The 22,257-nt window shown below is 45.7% G+C and overlaps 1 protein-coding gene across 2 annotated transcripts in view; it reads left to right on the top strand.

Annotated features, from left to right (window-relative positions):
- Nucleotides 1–22,257, top strand: part of CCDC85C (coiled-coil domain containing 85C) — a 111,731-nt gene that overhangs the window by 74,613 nt on the left and 14,861 nt on the right. Inside the window, exon 3 of one of the 2 annotated variants that reach the window (XM_014957458.1) lies at nt 14,888–14,989. In XM_014957458.1, coding sequence (XP_014812944.1) covers nt 14,888–14,989 — 102 coding nt within the window. Of the gene's footprint in view, nt 1–14,884; nt 14,990–22,257 lie in introns of both variants that reach the window. The other variant, XM_014957457.1, reaches the window with a different exon arrangement.

The raw sequence follows: 22,257 nt of genomic DNA, 5'->3' as shown, positions 1-22,257 counted from the left end.
CCGCCAAGTGGCTTCATGTATTAATCAATTGCTAATTTAATTTTAACTCCCTCTGTCTTTCTCCTGACCTGTCAGTGAGCTGGTGGAGGTCGAAACCCCGAGACTATTTGATTGGAGCTATTGATAAGCAGGCGGGCTGCGCGTGGGCAGTTGGGAAGCGCATGGATTTGGGGATGGGCTCAATGTGCCCTTGGCCCAGCTTCATCCTGCCACAGCCAAGCACGGCACTCTGTGGGATCTGTCTTATGAGGTCAAAAAAAAAAATGTGGTTGGTAATTAATGGGTGGTAAATTAATAGGGGCTGAATTAGCTGCCTGGGTTTATTGCATCGGGAGGATGCAGCCCAGGTAGTCTCAGGGAGCGTGAGCCTGAAGCATCAGCTCTTCACCTTCCTGCTGTCCCGGGTGGGAAGGATGTGCCTTTTCCCCCACAGCTGTCCTCACCTTTTGGGCTGTGTCACTGCAAGAGTGTGAATCCTGAAGGGAGGGAGATGATCTTAAAATAGCTCTCTGCTCTGGAGAGAGCAGCAGGCACCGATGCCAGCCTGGCTGTGACATTCTGTGTAGCCCCTGTGCGATATCGTAAAGGCTCTCCAAAAGGACCAGGATCTGACCTATTGTAGATCATGCTCAGGAAATACCTCTTTTTATCATAAGCAGGAAGACAGCTCTCCTTGGGGCAGCAGGAGAAGTGTTGAAGCTTCTGTGGTCTGAGTGAGCTCCCTGAGAATACTGAGCTGCATCACCTCCAAATCTGTCATGCTACAAACCTGGATTTGGATTTTTTTTCTCTTTCCATGAGAAAGATGAGGAAAATCTGTATAGGCACAAACTCACACGCGTATGCACACGTTGCTCCCAGCACTTTTCCTGGAAAAGTATAATCCACTTACTGTATTCTTACTTGCTTCATCTGATTGGGAGGTGTTTAGCTGTTGCCATCCGGATCTCAGGATAAGACTAGTTAAAAAGGATCCTGGCAAACTTTCTCGTGTTTTTATAGTTGCCAGGTGATCCTGGCCGCTTGAACTCTGCAATGCCAAACTGGCTTGTCAACACCAAAGTCACATTTTAACTCGGCATGGCTTTCTCCCTGGGAGTATAGACATTGCAATATTATTTGCAGTCTGGTGTCAAGAAGTTCTATCACCAGCGTGCTGAGGAGTGATGAAACCCGACGTCCTAAGTAACAAACAGTGCCTGTGCATTAAGGGATTAACAAATCAGTGCTGGTTATGGAAGTCTTCCTGGCTTCTCTCCAAGTCCTAAACATAGAGCTGAAATAGTGCTTCATCCAGAGAAACCTGAGAAGGCCGGTGCTGTGAATGATATTGCAAGCTTTACGGGAGGATTTATATTACAGTGGGCAGTGATACAATGCCCCTTCGCTGGCTGGTGCATCCTGAGTGAGATTTGTTGCTTTATCTTCTTCAGCATCTGGGATGTGAAGCTATGCTGAGAGGTAGTGTCTTTGTGCCACCTTCAGGAATGGAATTAAGGTGGTGCAGGGGTCCCCAGCCTGCACTGTTTTCTCCTGCTTCCCGACATCTCCTTTCTCCATAAGCACTTTGGAAGAAAATCTGGATGGGAGAGGCGAGAGCTCTCCAGCCTGTGCCGAGGTGGTTGCCCTGAGCTGCATGTGTTACCTGCAGCGTGGGCCTGCTGGAATTCACACTTCTCTTCTGGTGATTCCTTTGGACAGATTAATGGAGAGAGCTTTGGCTCCCCATGGGAGATCAAAAAGTACCATCTCATGAGCCGCACTTAGCAGTGGGAGGAAATTAAGTGGAGAAGTGGACATTATTTATGATAGCCATAAGGGTTTGACTTGACTTGAGGTTTGACTTCTTTTGCTTTCTAGGGAAGGAGATGTGTATTTCCATTTGGGAAAAGAGCTGCTTCTGACATTGCTAAACCACCAATAATCATCGCTCTTCCCGTTCTCATTTCTCTGAGGAGAAACAACTCCAGCTTTATACCTTTCTTGTATTCAGGTTTACACTGTAATGTTTTGTGATTATGGCCATGTTAACGAGAAAGTCATGCTCTTGGATGGCTTCACTGTGCTGGCAAGATCCCTGGCAGCAATTCTGACAACACAGACGTCAGTCAGCAATTCTGACAACAGCTTTTGTTGCCCTGTTTTTTACTGGCTGGGGAGATGCTGGAGCAAATTCCACTACCAGAAGAGACCCCTCAATGCCTGCTCACCCGTGCTGGTAGGCATCTGTGGTATAACCACGGTGGTAAAGACCCCACAGAGCAGGTGAGGACCTCAGTGTCCTGGGCTTGACGGTGTCAGCCTTTCTCAGAAGTGTAGCTGGTTTCTGCAAGTTTTAGTCAAGGTGTAAAGAAGATGAACGTAAGCTCTGAGGAATGTTGGGTGTTGGCTTTGGAGAGCTTCACAGGCATCACTTCTGTAGTCTCAAATTCTCTAGGGAAGAAATGCACTAGGTTCTGCTGCGTGCGTGCAGTTAATCTATGCAACAGCATGTGGGAGAAGTCCTGTTTTTCCTCTGTGTCATTGTGGGGAGTGCCCCAGAGAGCTGGTGTTAACCTCTCCATCACGGTGTCTGGTTGACTAGATGAGGGTACCTTACATATTACTAAGATATATCCCCTGAGATGGGAGACAATATTTGCTTTCTGTTTCTCTGAGCTGGAGATGTCCAAGCAGAAAATAGATTTCTTAGTCAACCTCACACTGCCCCTTAAACTAAAAATTAATTTGTAATTACGCCCTTTCCTCTCAAGATTAGAGAAACCCGTGTTTATGAGCTTCGGGAGCTCCAAAGGTCAATTCTGGTTAGTTTTATAACTAATGCATACATTTTAGAGATAATAACAGTGACAAACTTCTGGCCATTCTTTCACTATTTCATTAATTATTTTGCATTTTCTGCTCACGTACAATGGCAAGGATTGGGCTCTTTGAACTGAAACTGGAGGTTATAAGCTTTGTGGAGTCATCACTCTGTTCTCCTTCCTCATAACTAAGTCCTGTGCACCATGGACTGGCTGTTGGGACTTCTTTTGGTTTATAGTCTCTGCTAAGCTGTGTCTGGATTTTCCCTTCAGAACAGGAATGCCAGAGGCATTTTCCTACTCAAAGATGCCCAGGGCACGTTGCACACCTTTGTTTCAAAAAGCCCAGCTTTCAACAGAGCAGATGTGTAGGGCAGGTGAGACTCTGAGTAACTAGGCATTTGACAATGAGGTCTTGGTGCATCTTTCAGGGACAATTTCAGGTCCCTGGTGCAGAGCAGAAATACAAAAAATTCTTCTCTAGGGAGTGGAAAGCCCTTGGGATTTATGAGCAATGTCAGGGTATTTAATTAAAATCACCAAATAGACTTCAGTAGTAACAGCATGTCGCAGCATTTTAGTATCTGGCTGCTGAATGGGACTGAGAGCATCCCTGGAAGGACTTGAAAACTGTGCTTAGTCTTATTTTCAAGAGACTGCATGCTTAGTCTGAATTAAAAGAAGGCTGCAGCTGCACAGATAGTAAAATAATAGTAAATAATGCCTGTAAACACTGCTATTAAAACAGAGCTGAGATTTTTGAGTTAGGAGCTTCCATGCTAAGGGCATCTGCAGGCTGCCTCAGTTCTTCTTAACAAACATGCACTCAGCAGGCAGTTTCTAGCATATTGTTCTGAAAATAAGGGGGAAAAGACCGAACCCCAGGATTGAAGAGAGCCTGAGAATTGTTAGCACTGGCAAGAACGAAGGTGTACGTGCTGTTCAGCAGAGAGCTTGATCTCTTCCTGAAGAGCAGAGGATGGAGAAGAAAAAAAAATTGCCCACCACGTGCTGGCTGGCTCCAGGAGAGACAGAGTGCATTTTCCTCTGCTGTTTTATTATCAGCCTCTTTTGTGCCAAGTCTGCCACTAACAATTCCTGCTTGTGGAGTTGCCTCTCAGCTGTCAGAGCTGCCGTCGGGTCTTAACGTTTGGGCCTCTCCTTGAATTGGGGCTGTGGAGTTTTGTTGCGAGGCCGTGGCTTGTGCCAGGAGCGTTGCACATGCTCTCCCCGAGTGGCACAAAATTACTAACCTGTCTTATTTCCCCAAAGCCTACCTACTGTTTGTGCGCGAGGAGGATAAGTATAATTGCTTTAATTTCATGTCTCACTGGGGAAATTGGATTTTTTTTGTAATAGTGAGCAACTCAGACATGAAAGCTTTGCAGGTCTCCATTTAAATTCAGAATACTGAAGGGGACATGCCCTAGGTTACTATATTACCGTCTTTATGTGCTGTTTAAATGTTTAGCTGCATATTAATTTTAACTAATCAAAAAGGAGATGCATATTTGGGGCTTCATCCAAATATTTCTTTCAAGTCAATGGTGAGACTTGCTACAGGACTCCATGCATTTTTGGAATACAGCTCACGTAGAACCAGACTTTCATGAGACCTTCTCTCATGAGACTTTTCATGAGACCTTTCATGAGACCACTCTCCAAACTGATTTAAGCCTTTAATTGCATTGCGTTGCTTAAACGCATAAATGCAATAAATGTTAACAGGGTCCCCCAAATGTAGCTTCCTTAACTGTGACAGCACAAGCTTCAAGAAAACAAAGCATGTAAAACCAGTCCATGTCTGAGTGTGTTTCATTTCACCTCCTTCCTTTATGAATTAAAATTACAAGACAATTCCGTGATTCCGTGACTCACCTGATCAATTTGCTATCAAGTAAGTGGACTTGAAATTTAAGTAAACTATATATAAGTATTGAATAGAATGTTTTTTCCCTCCCAAATAGATGTACAGTTTTATAAGAGCAGTTCAAAGATGTCTCTGAATTGCATCCAGAGTATTTTCCAGTCCTTTAAGACAATGGAGTTCGTTCTGTTGACTTTGGACATAAGGGTCCTGGGCTGCTAATTACCAAAATAAATATTCTCTTGGTATCCATCTCCCATTCAGGAGTAGGAGCTCATCTAAAGAGCAGGATCAATGACAGAAATGAGCTTTTGCAACTTGTAATGAAAGCTGGATGGTGTACTGTGTGTTCTGGGGATTATCACCTGTGGAATCAGGGGATTTTACGAGAATGTCACCTGACACATAAATAGAGTTCCTCAAAAACCTAGGAAATGTAATTCAAGAAGTTCTGAATCCAGAAGTTGAGTAACAGATAGGCTGAAGCATACCGCGTTTAAGTCATAGGAATTTGAGACAATCATATAATTTCTTGCAATTTAACTCAAAATTGTTGAAGGACTGGAGCTGAATTTCAGTGTAAGAGTGTCAAAGTGAGGGAGAAGCACACACACAAAGCGCTGCCATGCCCCATTTGTTTCTGTTGTGGGTAAGCAAGAACATTGGGTTTAATGAGGCTCAGTTTAACCTCCAGCTGTGAAATGTGGGATTAGTCATATCCTATGCTTAACCAGCTTTGTAATAATTTCACTAGATTCCGCTTTTTTCTCTATATGAGGACAGGGTCAGGGAAAAAGCTCTTAATTGCAGTTAGATCAGGCTATGAAGAAGCAGCATTTTGTGTCTTTGCAACATGTAGAGAGGTTCAAAGTACACAGATTCTCAATGATCGGTCCATCTGAGAAGGACTGAAAAATATTTCAAAGGGAAACTAAGCCTTTGCAGCTATTGCTTATAAACAGATTTTTGCAATAAATTTCTCTCTTCCTCTGGAAGAGAGGAGCTCGAGTGTCCATCCTGTTCAAAAGGAGAGGAGGCCAGTAGAGCTCTCGGCCAGCTTGGTCCCAGCATTAGTTAAAAAGCCTGCAAGGGACCTTTTCTGATTTATGAGAAGGGGATTCAGGTCTTTGCCTTCCTCATTCCCAGCTCCCTCGTTTTATGGGATGTGGGGAGTGCCTTGAAGGCACTTGAAGTGGCTGAGCTTTTGGGAGGAGGTGCAGTGATTTGCTTTGGCCTCATCCTGGAGTGCGGTTGACAGAAGAAAATGAAAGGTGGCTCCAGGGGATGGTCCAGTGAGTTTGCTTAGTACCACATCCGCATCTACATCTACCAGCCTGGTGGAACTGGGGCAGCATTCCTTAGCTTCTCCACTGACATCCCTAATGAAGAGACTGATTTTTGGTGCTCGTAAGCCACGGATGGGCTCCGTAAGTCTGAGACTCCTAAGCTTATTGTGTACAAGGCACAGGCCAGACGTGTCAATGTTTATAGTTCCATTTGGCTTTGTTATCTATTGAGCTGCATTTCTATTTGGGTTAGAGGCTGTGATGCTTGAATCTCAGCTGCGCCAGCCCGTATTCTCTCTTGAGCAAAGCCTGCCAGTTGTGTGATGATAATTATATACTGCAATTTGGTTTGAGCTGATTATCTGAGTCTCCCATGAGTTGCGGGGTTGATCTTTCTCTGCTGATCTAAAACAAGAGGAAAAAAATACAGACATTCTTGAATATTAACAGTGTACTAAAAAGTTCCCTACCTCAGTAGCTACAGAGAATGGAGAGGTTTGAGTCTTGCGCTGCTTTTATTGCCTGTACCCCACTGAGATGCTAATAAAAATATTTTTCAAAGAGTGGTTTTACATGGCAAAATCTGCTAAGCCTCTTACTGACTGTCTCCTGCTATTTATTAAGCCTTTCCCAAAGTGCTAGAGCTCCCCTGACAATAGAGAATTCCAGTTGTCACCATTGCAACCGGATGAAAATCTGCTGCTTTGCCCCTTGTGTGAATGCAGCTCATGATAGGAGGGGAAAGTCAGAGCACGGGGAGAAGTGGGGATACTTGTTCCTGCTTTGTGTTTGCGAGTGGCTGAGATCCAGCCGTGGCACCAAGTCCAAATGTGTCCTTACAGCTCCCTGTGCTGCTGCCCTACAAGGGCTGAGCCCCTCATTCTGAGGGTCGTACCGTTTCCAATTCCACATGAACAACAGAAAACGGCTTTACTGATGAAACTGGCTGAGGTTGTGCTTGTGACCTGCTGGCTGAATGCTGGAGGGGGAATTGGGAGAGTAGATGTCTTGGCAGACCATCGTCCTCTAAAGCCTTTGTCACCAGTCTAAGGAATGATCCCTGGATACGCTGCATGCACAACAGGGATATAGAGCAGTGTAAAGGAATTTAATCTCTCCCGTTACAGAAGGCTCATATTATTACGTGACATGGAAGATGTTAAATAGTTTTAATCTCATCCCTTAATTTTTTTTTTCTTATTTGCAGAGTTCTTTCAAAATCAAATACGTTGATTTTTTTCTTTTTTTTTATTGCACTCTCATGTGTGTAATTTCCAGCTTGCCTGATAAATGCTGTTGAAGCTAATGGGACTTTTCACATATACTTAAAGTCAGATATGTGCTTTGCTGAGCTTATTTTGAATATGTCTTGTAGTGATAACTGCAATTACTGAACCTTAATTCAATTATTTGCTAGCTTCACACAGTGTAATCGCCCATCCCTCAGCTTCCTGGTGCATGAGACCCTAAAAACAGATATTAATGAGATAAAGAGGAAATCTTTTTGCAAGGTCGTGTGGTAGGGGATGTTTGCTGGGGCACAAAGCCACCTGAAAGGGCCACTCGTGTGTGGAGCTGAAGTCCCAAGAAACCAGGACCAATGCTCTGGTGCACATGTGAGAGCTGCACAAGGTGCTTTGCAGCGTCTCCTTCACGTTATTTGAGATGTGTTTCTGCTTTGCTTTACCTCAGAAAAATGTTGCTGATCTGCTGGGCTTACTAAGGATAGCTTGGGGCAGGTCATTCTTCCAGGGTGGTGTGTTCTGATAGTGCCATTGAGCTCTGTGGGTATGGTAAAACATCTGTATTTGTGAAGAAGAGTAAAGGTGATCAAGCTTTGTCAACTGTTTGTGGGGTCACCATGCTCTAAATCGGGATAGTGAGATAGTAATGTTTGTGCAAATCTGCAGGGCTTCATTCGTTAATATGGGAAGAAGGTGTTGAATATTAACATTATCTTGTCAAACACTGCATGTAAGACCAGCATATTTGGATCATTTGTAGTAACGATAACGATTTCCAAGATGATAAAATAACTTTTTCCTGTTCTATTTCCAAATACATAAAGTTTTTCTGTTCCCTTCTAGCTGGCTGACTGCAACAGCTTGCCATGAAATTTCAGTAAGGTAGAGAGAGCTAATGCATCCACAAAAGCTTTTTGGATCTGGGGGCTGCCGTTTAATATTGGTGCTGGTTGTTTGGGGCTCAGACTGCTTGTTCTTTCACATGCTAATGTTGGCAATTTCCATTTTTTTATCGTGTGAATGTATTAAATATGTCCCTAGTTATTTTTATTTCCCTCCTATACTTGTGCAAAAGACCGGTTAGTAGCATCAGAGTTTTCACCAACTTTAAATCAAAGCCATTTACCTACCTGAAGAGAAGTTGATACTTTTAGCTAAATTGCTGCAGGAAATAACAAGAAAAGATTTTGAGCTAAACTTTCCATTTAATTACCCAGTTGCAAACAATGGGTTGTTGAGTGTCAAAATTGAGGCAGTTTCAATTACTAGCACAATTATGGTTTAGAAAATTGTTGCCGGTAGGTTTAAGAATTTATATTACAGTGACAGGCAAGTAATTCAGGTAATGGGCAGTAGAAGAGTCCATAAAGATGAAAGCTGCCTGACCCAGTGGACTGAAATAAAACCTTCCTCCTGTTTCTCTTCACAAATATTTATAATCAAAAGCCAAGGTCTCAGCAGAGTTTTCTGTCTAACATCCAAGATTTATTGGGTAAAACTAGAATATGAAGTAAGAATGACATTTTTTTTCATATAGACTTTTTTCATATAGAGAATTACCCAAATCCTTATGGACTTACAGGGTCAGGATGGGATGCTCTCACCCTATTGCTAGGGACCAGATTCCTCCTGATATTTAAATGACAGCTAAGGAAAGCCTGTGCTTTGTAAAAGGGTGGAGTAGCCACTAAAAAATGGAAATTGCTTGTTTCTGTGAGGGCTGGGTGATGGTGTGGCATATTTGTCCAAAAATCTTCAGAACTGGTTTCAATAAGGGTATCTTCTATTGCCAATATTGAGTTTTTTATGGTATTCCTTTCCATCTGGTTGCATTTCATGTTAAGATACGTAATTTCTTCTAATGTTATGTTGAACAGCAGATAAAATATTAATAAATTTAAGTGGTGCGGTGTGTAATCTGCTGTCTCTTGAGCTTAGTGCCAGTGGGTCTGCCTTGTAGGGAAAGGAAGCTGATTATTGTAAAGCCTCTGAAATGACAGTCCTCTGGGAAGTCTGCTCTTGGTGACTCATGTACACTTGATTCTCCTCTATGTTCCAGACTCATTTTTCCATCCCTTTATAAAGGGAACCCCCAGAGGTAAATAAAAAGGAGCTTTATAGGACTCCTGGCTTTCGAATTGGTGCTGGGCACTTGGACCAGGAGAGGAAGCTTCTGCAATGCAGGAGGTTACAAATGAGTTGTGAAGAAGTGCTCAGTCGTACTCCTCAGGTGCCACCAAGGCTGTTCCTCCTGGTGGCTGCCGTGGGCCAGCAGAATGTGGTTTTTCAGCAGGGTGTGATGAAGCAGCCCTTCATCACATCTGCTGAGCCTCCATGGTGCCTTGGCTATGCTCAGGCACAGGATACCCCTGGGCAGACACCCGAATTACTCCAAGGTGACCCCACAGCCCCTGGGAAGAAGGGAAGCTGTGACTCTTTGAAAAGACTTTAATATTTCTACAGGGCACAGGGTCAAACTGATCATTTATGATTAATCTTTCTTTTTTTTTAACCTCTGTTCAGCCTTCAGCTGTTAAAACTTATGCGAGAGGAGAAAATAGTGTTTTCAATTAAAGGCTACTTATGTAACAACCCTGTTTTGAATGCTAATTCATGAATTACTGGAAGCTGACAGTGTCGCTTTTTAATTTTCCTCGGTCACTTCTGCACATAATTCTAATTGAAATCCGTTTTTTTTTTTTTTTTTTTGCTAATCTCTTTCATAAATGCTGAGAAATATCTGTCAAGTAAATTTCTGTCCTTCTGTATTTAATTTCTGTTAAGAATGGTCCATTTTGTTACATCAAAGTGTTTCAGAATTAAATCCTCGTCCTTTTTCTCCCTTCCAGCAGAAGTAACACTGAAGGGTAACAGAAAAGACAATTTGTCTAACTTGTCTATAAGTTTTCAACACTTTATCTTCGCAGTTGGTTCAACATGGCCACAGCACTGATCTGACTTTACTGGACAGAAACGGAAAGGAAAATAAATGTATCTTCGTAGTACTTTGACCTTAAAATACCACAAACACCATCCATCTTCTTGTGTTATTTGTGTTATTTTCAAATTGAATCACTCAGCACATCAGGTCAAAAAGTCAGAGGCCACCATTTCTTCTCCCTGCTAGCAGGATAGAAAGTTTTGATAGGAACAAGTGTTTGCTGATTTTTTTTTTTATTTTTTTTTTAAATGTAGTTTTAGGCTTTGGTACATACCAAGATTTTAATTTCTATCTGAAGTATTTAGAACGATACATTATTTTTTATGAGAAATACTTATCACTTTCCACCCATGTTACTAGTCAAATTGCTTCTGTTTTCTAGACAAAGAAAAAGCTGGGTTTGCAGTCCGTTTTTACTAAAAACTTGATTTGTTGGTTCTATTCTTTTCTAACTGATATGAGTAAGCAAAACTCCTTTCCCTGCCAGGAGGGGCATGTCTGGGTGTATTTCTTTCATAACCGCGCTGACAAAGATCTCGGGCTTTGGGCCAAGAGCAGTATCTTCCGGGGTCACTTCAAGTTCTGCCTAGTTGAAAAATTTAGCAATAAATGTCATGTCATTATTTCCAGATGATGAAGAGTTACTGTGTCTGAGGGACCTCTGGGGAGCTGTCAGCGTTGGCAGTGGGTAGCACACAGGTTTTCTCTGAAGGCAAAGGTGTTGGGTCCTGTGCTCATCGGCCGGTAAAGGGAGGCAAGACCATGTAGAGTGATGCTGAGTCAGACCTAGGGGAGGTCTTGCTCTTTTATACCACTGTGAAAATCAGGAGATGTTTCCTTTTTCTCCAATTTCTTTCCTTTAACATTTGGATTAAACTAGTGTTTGAAAAAAATTCACAGTAAAAGAGCAAGAGCTGCTCCAGAGTAGTCAATGGCCAGTGGTTGGCGTTTACTGGGGACAAGTGTACTTTGTAAATGTACCAGTCGTAAATTTGACCAGGTTAAATAAAGACAGACTATGAGTCTCCTCAGCTCTCCCTTTTCTTTTTGTGTCCCTCCCATCCTATCTGCTCCTCAGCTTAGAAAACATTCCCAATAAAGGTTCAATCAAAACAGCACTCTCCCGTGGAGTTTTAGTTCAGATGAAAATGATTTTGCTGATAAATTCCTTGAAACTCCAGAAATGTGAAGTGATTTTACCTGAAGGGTAATTTATTATAGACATGTTGCCCATTAATTGAGATAATCTTCAACAACGATGATGAACAGAGATGATCAGGGATTGTACTTTTAAAATGCCATTCTGACTAGAAAAGCAATTTGGGATCCACTTACATCTCAGTAATGAAAATTGGGTAAGGTAGTAAGAGATTTCATTTTGTGAGCGAATTGACAATGCAAATACCAGGATTTTTAATTTAGGTTTAAGTGGAGTAATGGCTACTCATTCTGATGCATCATTAGTCATATTGCTTTTTAATGAGGAATTCACTTTCTTTTCCTGGTTAGCTCTAATACTGATAGCAAAGCCTAGTGAATGCGTAAATGTTTTGGGAGGTCTGATGAATACGTGTCACTGCACAGTTTTAATTTAAAAAAGGAAGAAAAAGCAATTTTACTATTATGGTGAAGAAACATACATTTGCTCTTAGTGCAAAGAAAATGAATAGTGCAGAACTGGGACTGGTAGACTCTTGTACAAAATACTTGTAAGATACTCTTTGAAACAAATTCTAGAAAATATAGGCAGAAAATTGTGTTGAGTGGAGTGCTTGTAAAAAGGGCTGGCTTTCCTACTGCTGTGAGCAGTAGGAAAAAGGGATTCTTTGGCCATCTCTGACATGGATGTGTTACAGATAGTGGCAGATGAAGATTCTTCTTGCCCTATCAAAGCCACTCCATACCCCAAATGCTTCATTACTCTTCTGCATAGACCTCTGTCTGGCATTTTTATTTCTGAGATGTCTTTTTCTTTTCTTTTTCTTTTTTTCCTTTTTTTCCCCCTTTCTTTTTTTTCTGTTTTTTTTTTTTTTCTTTTTTTCTTTTCCTTTGTTTCTTTCTTTCCTTTAATTAAGAGCTTGTTTTGATGTTCGTTGAACTCAGTGGGAATCTTTCCATCAAATTGAATGCATTAGGTCAGACTCATAATCAGCAGTCACTGAAACAACCAAACAATAGTTTTGTCACACACAAGTGCACTGTCTTAAATGGGATTTGCTTAAAAAAAGCAATAGAACTAATCCATTATGAACACTTGTTAGAGCAGAGTTTTGACTGTATCTGTATATTTACCAACACAATCTCAATCAATTTAAGCCAAATTGAAATTAATGCAGACTCTTGCTCCAGGCAGGAGCATAGGGCAGTTAAATTAAATCAGTTTAAACTAGTGAATTTTTAGCCCCTGCAGTACGATGTTGTGTGTTGACCAGGCTTAGGTCTAGTTCCCTCACTTCTTTGGTGGGTGAGGCGTTTTGACTTTATATGAGAACGACCTCTAATGTGGTGAAACACATGCTATGTCTAATTTGACCAGCCCATTCAGAGTTGGGACCAAGAGAACAAGCTTTTGGGAGACAAATGTCCGCCAAGTCTCTCTTTCTCACGCCTCTTTCTACACTCCTGTTTCTCCATAAGCATGTGGCACCTTGCATGTCACAGTTTGATTTACAGAAACCTGAAGCAATCCAGAGGCTCTAAACACTGGTAAGACGCTGCATGTCCTTCTGGAGCGGAGCCTTCCAGGAGATCTGTGACCTCTGTCATCTCCAGCACAAACCTACAACCTCACGTTTTCACTCTGCTGTTTTCCTCTGCTTTTCCCTTGCCTGTGCAACTGCCCATTCGTCACAGATGTCACGAGAGGTGCACGAGCTCCTGACCTGACAAACCAAAGGGGTGGGGAGCAGGAGGTTGCTGTCCCCGTGCACCCCGTGGTGCACGTACAGTAGTGAAGAAGAGGTTGCACAGAGCAGGGCAGTTGGAAGCGTAACCAACCTTTCAGGGTAACCACCAAGAAACCCCCCCTACACGTCACGTGCCTGGGACAATGCCAGTAAGGGTCTTCTCATCATCTTCCTTTGTGACCTTCCTTTGAAATTATTTACCTCCTAGGCATGGTGGAGGGAACTCGGTTTTCCAGCAGTCACTTTTCAGCTTCAGAAGGAGTTCTCTCTCCTTCAGATCTTTCTGTCTCTGACTCTATTGTGAAACGTGAAAGAAATGTAGGCCACGATCTTCTCCGGTGCCACCTTGTAAATTCAAGGGAATCCCAGACATCCAATATGCTGAAGTCATTCCATATCACTTGACTCCAGGTGAGGCACGAGAGTTCCCAGCGGGTTGGATGATACAGGACTAGCATCCTTTTCTTATGGTGGCTTTCTTGAAAACTGCCCTTCTCTTCACAGCTTGTAAAAGGAAAGTTGATAGTGTGAGTGTGCCAGAATGGTTGTGAAAGCACCGGGTCACAAAAGCTGAGCATCTCCTAGACAGGCCACGTAGGTACAAGAAAATGTTTCTGATGCTGATAGAAAATGATGTATCCACTCTGAATGCACCAATTCTTCTCTGATAAACAGGAGCAAGCAATGGAAATGAACTTTCCATATTTCTAGAGATCTATGCACAGCCACAGTCCCCAAAGTCTCAGTTATGGTCAGGTCTTTGGGGTTACTGAGGGGGTTTGTATACAGTTGAGCTGATTTATGAGATTTCCTATTAAATTTTATTGCACCAGTGGCTTTTCTTTGGTTCTTTTGAAGTAGAAAACATCATTTCTGCAGCAAATCCAAGTCAAAAGTCTTAATGGAGCATAAAACTCTGAAAGGTCATGATTTTATAGCTTTAAAATAGAAGACAGTGCACTGCTTGATACTCTTAAAAATACAAGAAGTTAACGAGGATATTTATCAGTAATAAAAAGATATAATCTTCTCCCAGACCCTTGATTTTGGCTACTTGTGTATTGGTTTTTTATGGGTATACTTTCACAAATGAGAAACTCTTCTTGTTCTGAGACTGTCCCATTTCAGAGTCACGGAGGGAGAGAATAACACGAGGCAGAACCTTTGTCACAGGGCGGCTATTCAGTACTCTCGACGCTTTGCTTCTCCCTTTGTATGCAGACTATTGATTGCATTCATCTGGTTCCTAGGGTCACATAAATTTCCTTTATTTATTTGACTTTTTTTAAGGCTGGTGGGTGCATGCAGATTTATAACCAAATAAGAAACTGTTCCCGTCACAGATATTTTACAAGCTTAGGTGAATTGCAGCAGCACTGTTTACAAACTCTCATTGCATTCCACATGCAGGTGATTGGAATAGCCAATGCTGTTTTAAAAAGAAAAATCTAGAAAATGTCTCCTGGTGGGTTTCTTTTGCTGATATTGTTTTAATCTGAGGTCTTAAAAATATTCTTTCATTTGCATTTTAGCAAATGTTTTTAATTAACATGTATGAACTTAGATAAAATGAAAATGTTTTCTCGTTGTATTGCTTAACGGAGTAGACCTTGAGTGGTTCCACCTCCAGCTGCTTGCAAATGGTTTCTCCAGGTGTGGACATGGGAAAAACATTTTATTTCGATGGTCACCATAGCTGCTGTTGCAGGGAGAAAGAAGTAAGGGGAACAGGTCACGGGACAGAAGCGGTTGTGGGAAAAGCCAATACAGCAGGAGGGGCACAGCTTTCCTTCTTCTCGTTAATGCTGACTGTCATGTTTTCTGTCCTCTTCGCAGCAGTCCAGCACGGGGGACCTGAGGACTCTGAGGAAAGGGTTGTCCCCGTACCACTCTGAGTCGCAGCTCTCATCCCTGCCGCAGTATCAAGATGCCCTGCAAAACGTAAGAACCATTTCTTTACTTATATAGGTAGAACCATGGGTTTCCTCGAACGGGGGCATGGCTGGAGGGGGGCACACAAGATTACAGGGGAGCTCTCCCAGCTGAGAATTCACCCCAAAACCAGTGGTGCAAATGTGCAGCTGAAACCTGCAGCCGTAGGGAAGATGGGCAGCCCCTGGCAACGTGGATCTGTACCTGTGGTTGGGTCATCAGCTTCCTAAGCATCGGTTTTTCAGTTAGCTGACAGTCACTGTTGTGCATCTTTTAAAGCAAGGGTGAGTCCTGTTACACCTGCAGCTCCTCCTTTGTAAATGCCCTGTATGCCTGCTGTCAAAAAGCTGGTCGTGGATGAGGCAGAAGCTGGTTTGCCAAGTGTCTGGCAGTGCGTGGTCGGGGTTGCTTTAGCGATTAAGTTCTTAGGACTTTTCATTGCAGGTTTTTCTGTATCACAAATGAGGTTTATGTTTCCCAAGATTTCCCCGCGTTGCTGCTTCTCAAACAACAGGAGAATCTTGATTAAAGCCTCTTGCAAAAGACTGATACTGTGCTGCTGTGCCAGGGCTCCTCCTGCCAGCAGAGCTGTGGGTGCTCTAGGACCAATTGTGTGTTGGCTGCCTGCTTGAGTAAAAGTTGTTCAGTAGGCTTAGCTTGCCTCTTAGAGTTGTAAAAAAATGGGGTAATAATAATTTAAGAAACTTCGCATAAATAAAACTCTGGAGACTTCTCACACCGCTCCCCAGGGCTGTGGGAGGGCTGGCAGCAGACGGTGCTGCCTGCTGCAGCCCTGCCTGCCCACTTGTCCCTGCTTTCCTCCTTCCTCAAGGAAGAGGTGGCACCTGGCGTTTATGGAGAGGCCCGGGTGCTGCGTGGCACTTACCTCCATCTGTCACCCTGGCTGTGTTCTCCTTCTTTGCAGGAAGGTGATTGAGAGAAAAACCAAAACCAGCTCTGGACCCAAATCCACATCATCTGGGAGACTTATGTAGCTATTTATTTATTTATTCCTGCCAAAATTCCTTTGGGTTTGCGGCTTTACATGATATATTGGATACCCATCACAACAGCATGCAGATGTCTTTGAATGTCTCAGGCACCTCCCAGAAAGTGAACGATTAAACGTACCTGACTTTCTCTGCAGCCTCTTTTTTTTGACAGCAGGCATGAGTTTGTGAGAAATCGTTCCTCTTTGTGCCTGCACAGGCTTCAGGCGGGTGAGTGATGGTGGACAATTGGTGCCGGCTCCAAAGCTGTCACATCTGTTCAGGGTTTCATCATCGCCACTGCCTGTGCAACTCTTTGGGGAAGTTCCTCAGCACATCCCTCACTGTCAGACCGTCTGCACGTAGGCATCACTCCAGCTCTCCATGGCCCTGATGCACCTCGCTTGATGGAACAGTTGGTTGTGTCTATTGGATCCTGGGTCATGGACACTCGTGCACATTCAAGACACAGAATGGAAAGACACTCGTAATTGCAACCTGTGAACTCTTTAGTCAGTGGTGCATCATGTGGATGGTGAATTGTGGTCTGCACCACTTACCAAATATACAGGAAAAGAAGTCCCATGGGGTTGGTTCTTACCTACAAGCCCCTGGCCATTGCAAGGGAAGGTGTGACATTTATGTTTGGTTGAAGTTGTAGCAGGCTGATCGAACTCTCCAGCCCTGGGAACTTCAAACTGGAGTCATCCCGTGGTGTACTGGAGGCTCCCTGTATCTTTTGGGAGGTAAGGATGATTCCCTCAGCTTCTGAGCAAGGCATGAGAGGAGGTGGCAACAAGCAGCTCCCCCTGGAACCTGCTGTTCCTCTGGGATGAGAGGGGCAGGCTCCAGGGCAAGCTGGTTGGGCTGGATCGATCCACCAGCAGCCTCCAGACCAGCTCAGCCTTGAGTCAGATGATGTCTTGGGCATGGAAGCCAACTTTGAGTTATGTGTAGGCGTTGCACTGCTGAGGACCCGCCGGCCAGCCTGGTGTCTGGGTGTCAGTGATGGAATGACCCCACAGGATCCTTGGAGGGCTTGTGCTTCCATTCACTAGTCTGAGCTGTTGCTATGTCTTCAGTCCTTTGGTTGTCCGTGGTAGCTAGAACAGATTTTTTCTCTCATGTTGCGTTTGTGTCTTACCTGCTCTGCATGTGTTCCCTTCGTGGCTCCTTCATGGGGATGTGGCAGCACTTGGGATGAGTTATTGCACTCAAATTAGCAGCCCTCTGGTTTACCACAGGAAGCTGTTGCTACAGGGGTGTCTCAAATGTGCGGCTGGAGAGTGCAGAGAAGGTGATTCTCAGTCTGTCCTGGAAACTCTTCCAGCTCAGTGCTTTTCTGGAGTTTAAAAGTACCAGGTGGGAGTTACTGACCTTCAGTTTTGTTTGTTGGCATTGTCCGAGGAGTCCAGATTGCCTGTTCATATAGGCTCACCTCTAGTTAGTGAGACAGAAATTACATTTCAGTAGAGTTTTAGAAGAGTAACTGGTTTTGGGAAATTGCTGTTACAGGGAAAAGAAGGAGCCTTGTTGGCGCAGGGCTGTGAATAAGGACTGGGAGCTGTGACTGCCACCACAGAGGGACTCTGCTCTCACAAACACCTGCACCGTCTTTCACCTCTCCATCCCTCAATTTTTCCCTTAAAGGAATTGGTTGGGAAATCACCCATTCCACAGTATGGTTTTCAGGCAGGTCTTTATCACTAGGCTAAATAGCACTAAGTGCTCCAGGGTGCACACTAAAAGGGCCTGTTTAATTTTTGGAACAGTATAGCGTTGCTGAAGAGTTCACTTGTTTCTCTCATGGGCTTTCTCCAGCATTAATCTAATGATGAATGAAGACTGGGAGGGGGAGTTGTCTGCACTTGGTGTCAGAGCTCAGGTCTCTCGCTCTCCATAAAGCTACCCTACACAGTGCTTAACCTTTGGTCACATCTAATGATAGCTGAGTTACATTCCTGACACGGGGAGAATGTATGGGGAGAAAGGAAATTCCCCATCCACAGCGGTAAGGCTCTTATTTTGTTACTAATAGTCACATTTCAGCAATTCGTTTTCTAAGAGGTAGAATCTCAGCTGCTGACTTCTGGAGCATTGGAGGCCCCTGTAGCACAGCTGGGGATGAATGCAGTGGCTGAAGCACAACCCTGAGCTTGCACCTCTGTCTCTTCTCCGATCCCTTTGGCCTCTTCTTGGCCACCCACACGGACAACACAGCCCCAGCAGCCCTTCATGTTCCAGCCTGCTGTCCCTCAGGCGTGTCTCAGTGCCCAGGCCTGGGAAGGTGGCCTGAAGGCTGTTTGAGTTCCTGTGGTTGGAGGTACCTTCACCTTGAGAAGCTCATAAGCCAGCTGCCTGAAGGAGCCATTTATCCACATTAGCATAAAACACCATTAAATATGAACCAGCCTGTTACTAGCGGTCAGAGCTAGCCTGGCTGGCTTAGATTTAAAATTTACTAATCATGTGATTTGCAATAGGAACCCTGCCGTTAGTGGAAGTAACTGTTGAGGTCGTTAATGGAAAGGTTACTCTGGATGGAGTGTGAGTGGAAAAGCGTGTGTGAAAACACCAAGAGGAACGCTAGAGCGGGGATGCAGGGAGGGGTGGCCTGTGCTGGTGACCAAAGACCCAACTGACAGCAAACAAATGGGTAAACAATGTGGGATGTGTGGTTTGCATCAAGACCAGGAGGTCTGCGATGTGATAAGGCCGCAGCACAGATGGCTCATCGCTAGAAGACCCGTTTGCTGATAACGGCAGCAGGGTTACACTGTGATGTGCCATTGTGCTTCCTGTGGTTCCAAGAGGAAGACTTAGAGATAAGATGCCCAAAATGAGGGAAAGGAGACAACAGGCAACAGCTCTCCAAGGGTTTATGGGGGGTGAGTAAGCAAGACACTGAGATAAAGATCAGCCCATAATAACCGTTGACCCCTAAAGCATGTGAAAAATGTGTCCAAAACCCAGTTCTTTGCTGTCAGGGAAGAGGGATGCCAGAGCTGTTGTCAGCACAGCACAGTGACCCTCCCACCGCCAGCATGGAGCCCCCAGCCCCTTGCTGTGCTGCATGAAGCCCCTGGGCACGGAGGTCCCCGGGCTGCCTGGTGCCTCTGGCATCCCGCAGGGCTGCTCTTTGTAGCTTCAGCATCCACGTTGCAGCCTCTCAAAATGTCTTCAGCCCCTTCTGTTGCTCCACCAAGCCCATCTGGCAGAGCTCCCTGGTGGTCCCCTCCATCCTCCCACCCACGCCCCCAACCCATGGCTGTCAGTTGAGCTGGGTGCTGCTGGCGTGGGTCAGAGGATGACCCCAGTCCTGTTCCTCGCCTTCCCCTGGCAGCGGTGATGGCCACAGACCCTTTTTAGGCAGGGGGAAACAATGATGGAGGAGCGTGGCAGAAGGCAGCTCCTTCCTGCCGGCAGCACCGATGCCACCGGGATGCTATTGAGCAGACAAAGAGAGAAACACAAGGCAGCCGTTTCGCTGCTGCAGCGACGGCGGCTGGGGAAGGGAAAGCAAAATGAAAGGTTTGTCGGGATTTGCAGCCCGGGGAGCGCTATTGTGAAGCTTCAGAGCGCGTTACCAGCAGCTGAGAGCAAGCCCATCCATCTTTGAAGGCAGCTGCCCTTCATCAGCAGTTATTGCAGCGGCTCTGAGCGGCGGGTGGCTTTTTTCCCCACGGCGGCCGACCGGCACAAAAGTTTGGCAATGACAAAGTTTGGGGATTTGATGAGCAAAAGAGACACTGACGGGCTGTATCCACAATCCGCCCTTACAGTTATCCACAGGAGGTGAGAAAAATTCAGCTGCTTTGAGGATCTGCTGTAGGTTCTCATGGTTACTTGTCGCGTGTGTTTGTGTGGGGCTGGCAATGGGTCGGGGGAGAGATGGGCCCAGGGCAGACCCTGGCTCTGCCCCAGGCCTGGGAGGAGGCATCTTCCCCAGCGATGCCCAGGGCGGCCAGGCTGAAATAGAGAGCTGGAGGGGCAATACAGGTATCCTCCCACATCCCAGAGCATCCTCCACCCACCCCGAAGCTTTCACCTGCCCCACCCCCGAATCAGATTTGCTTCCAAATCAGGAAAGTCTTAAAAATACCTGCTGTTCTCTTCCGAAATCAAGTGTGCTTGCCCTTCCCTTATGAAAAGAGCGAGCACCTCTGAAAATACTCGTGCTGACAGTGCCCCTGTGAGTCAGTCCCAGTTAGTGCACTTTGACCGCGGGGACAGCCTGGGCTCACGCTCTCTGTAGCCATCAGCTGCTGCCTTGTTTGCTCCTGTGAGTCAGTCCCAGTTAGTGCACTTTGACCGCGGGGACAGCCTGGGCTTGCTCTCTCTGTAGCCATCAGCTGCAGCCTTGTTTGCCTGTATCAGGTAGTTATGGGCTGAAACTGCTCTGAATATGCCACGTTGGTAATAATATCACAGTCTGGGGGGGCAGCTGAAGCGGTTGGTGGGGCTTTTTGATAGTGTGGACCTGTTCCAGCCGTTATGGGCTGAAACTGCTCTGAATATGCCATGTTGGTAATAATATCACAGTCCGGGGGGGCTTTTTGATAGTATGGACCTGTTCCAGCTCCACAGCACTCTTACCAGCCCCAGCAGTGACTGCTCTCTTCTCCCTTCCCGCTGCCCGAGGAGGCTCCCTCAAGGCATCCTTCCCGTTTGTAGGTGAGGTCCAGCTGTGAGCAATGTCCTGGCTTTGTTTATTCTACCTGGGGCAGTCCCTGAAATCGGCCCTTTCCTCTGGTGCCCCAGCACAGCCCGTGCAGCCAGCGCTGTGCCGTGTCTGCCGGGGAAAAGAGCTATTCTTTTCTTGGGTGTCCTTGGTGGTTATGCTCAGAAGGCAATGAGCAGCTAAATTGTTTCTTTATTAATCGAAAGAGCTGTGGAAGCCTTTTTTGGTACTTAAGTAGATACCCTAAGATGCAGGAGGTGGTGGCCAAGCCGTACAGACGGGCTCTGCCTTGGTCCCGTGTGGACCCAGCGGTTAATTCATGGATTTGAATGTTTACATGACCAGCTGCTCTCTATGATTAAAGGCATCAAATTAAGTAATGCCAAAGGAGATTAGCATCTGCAATGAAGTCCCTTGATTTGATAGGGAAGATGCTAATTCAGAGCACTGATGGCTCCCGCGCTCCCTGCCGCTGGTGGCCACAGGACCCATGTAGTGGGGACCCAGTGTCTGGGGGATGTCCCCCGTGTCTGGTGGCAGGGTGTCAAGCCCTCCCAGCTGCGAGGTAGCCCGCTGTGACTTGGGGAACGTTTGGGCCATGCAGCCATATGAATGCAGAGGGAGGGAGCGGGTGGTTTGTTTTGAGCTGGATGCCGGCGGGCTTTCTGCGCAGCAGGCACGGAATAACAATAGCCAAGTGTCACCATCACTTTGGATCATCTGCTGGGTGGACGGGGCACATAAGGGACCTGGGTGCTCCCTGGCTCTGGGGAGGGTGTCCCGTGCTCAGAGGTCTGGCATCGCCCACAGCGGGGTGGCAAAAAGGCCAGTGTGGTTTGTAGAGGAGCTGGTGCCCGTCGCTTCTTCGTGCCTCCTGGAAACCTTCTTGCCACCAGCAAGGAGCCTGGGGGCTGCTGCCTTTGGGTAGCCTTGTCCCTGTGGGGACGTGAGGGGAGCTGGAGCCCTTCAGGAGCACCACGCGTGGTGGCAGTGGCAGAGCTGCCGCGGGCAGGAGGTGATGTGGGGGGGAGGGAAGGGGCTGTGAAGGAAGGGAGGGCAAAATGTCAGCCCGGAGTCACGACACGCTTCAGCGCCGCGCGGCACCGTGGCTTTGTTTCAGCCATGAAACCCCCAGCCCCGGCAGCTGCAAGGCAGCGGAGGACGGGAAACATGGCCTGGGATGCAAAATGATGAGGGATCCCCTCTGATCTGCCTTTGTGGGGCTGAGAGAATTTCTCAGGCTGGCGGTAATGGGAGATATTTGTGTGTGTGTGTGTGTGATCTCCCGGGAATGCTGCTCATCTCTGGGTGAGGGGATATTTCTCTTTATTATTATTGCCTGCATGAGCCCAGTGCTTGCTCTCAGTGCTGCCTGTGCTACACCTGTGACGGGGATGCTGCACCCTGGGGCTTTGCCATATTCCCTCTGAGGGTCCGGGGATGCTCCTCCCTGGTTAGGGGTACTCTTGGTGCTTGCTGGTTTTCCCCACCTCTCCCCCAGCACCGTCTCTGCCTGGAGTGTTCCCCAGGGGGGTTATTTGGGCACTTTCTAGATGTTGTAGCCAAAAGTGCGTTCACAAAATAAAAATATGCTGCCCCCCCCCCCC

Source organism: Calidris pugnax, unplaced genomic scaffold, assembly GCF_001431845.1.
Source record: "Calidris pugnax isolate Ruff unplaced genomic scaffold, ASM143184v1 scaffold211, whole genome shotgun sequence".
Lineage (NCBI taxonomy): Eukaryota > Metazoa > Chordata > Aves > Charadriiformes > Scolopacidae > Calidris > Calidris pugnax.
Note: the sequence above shows the minus strand (reverse complement) of the source record. Positions and strands in the feature narration are given on the sequence as shown.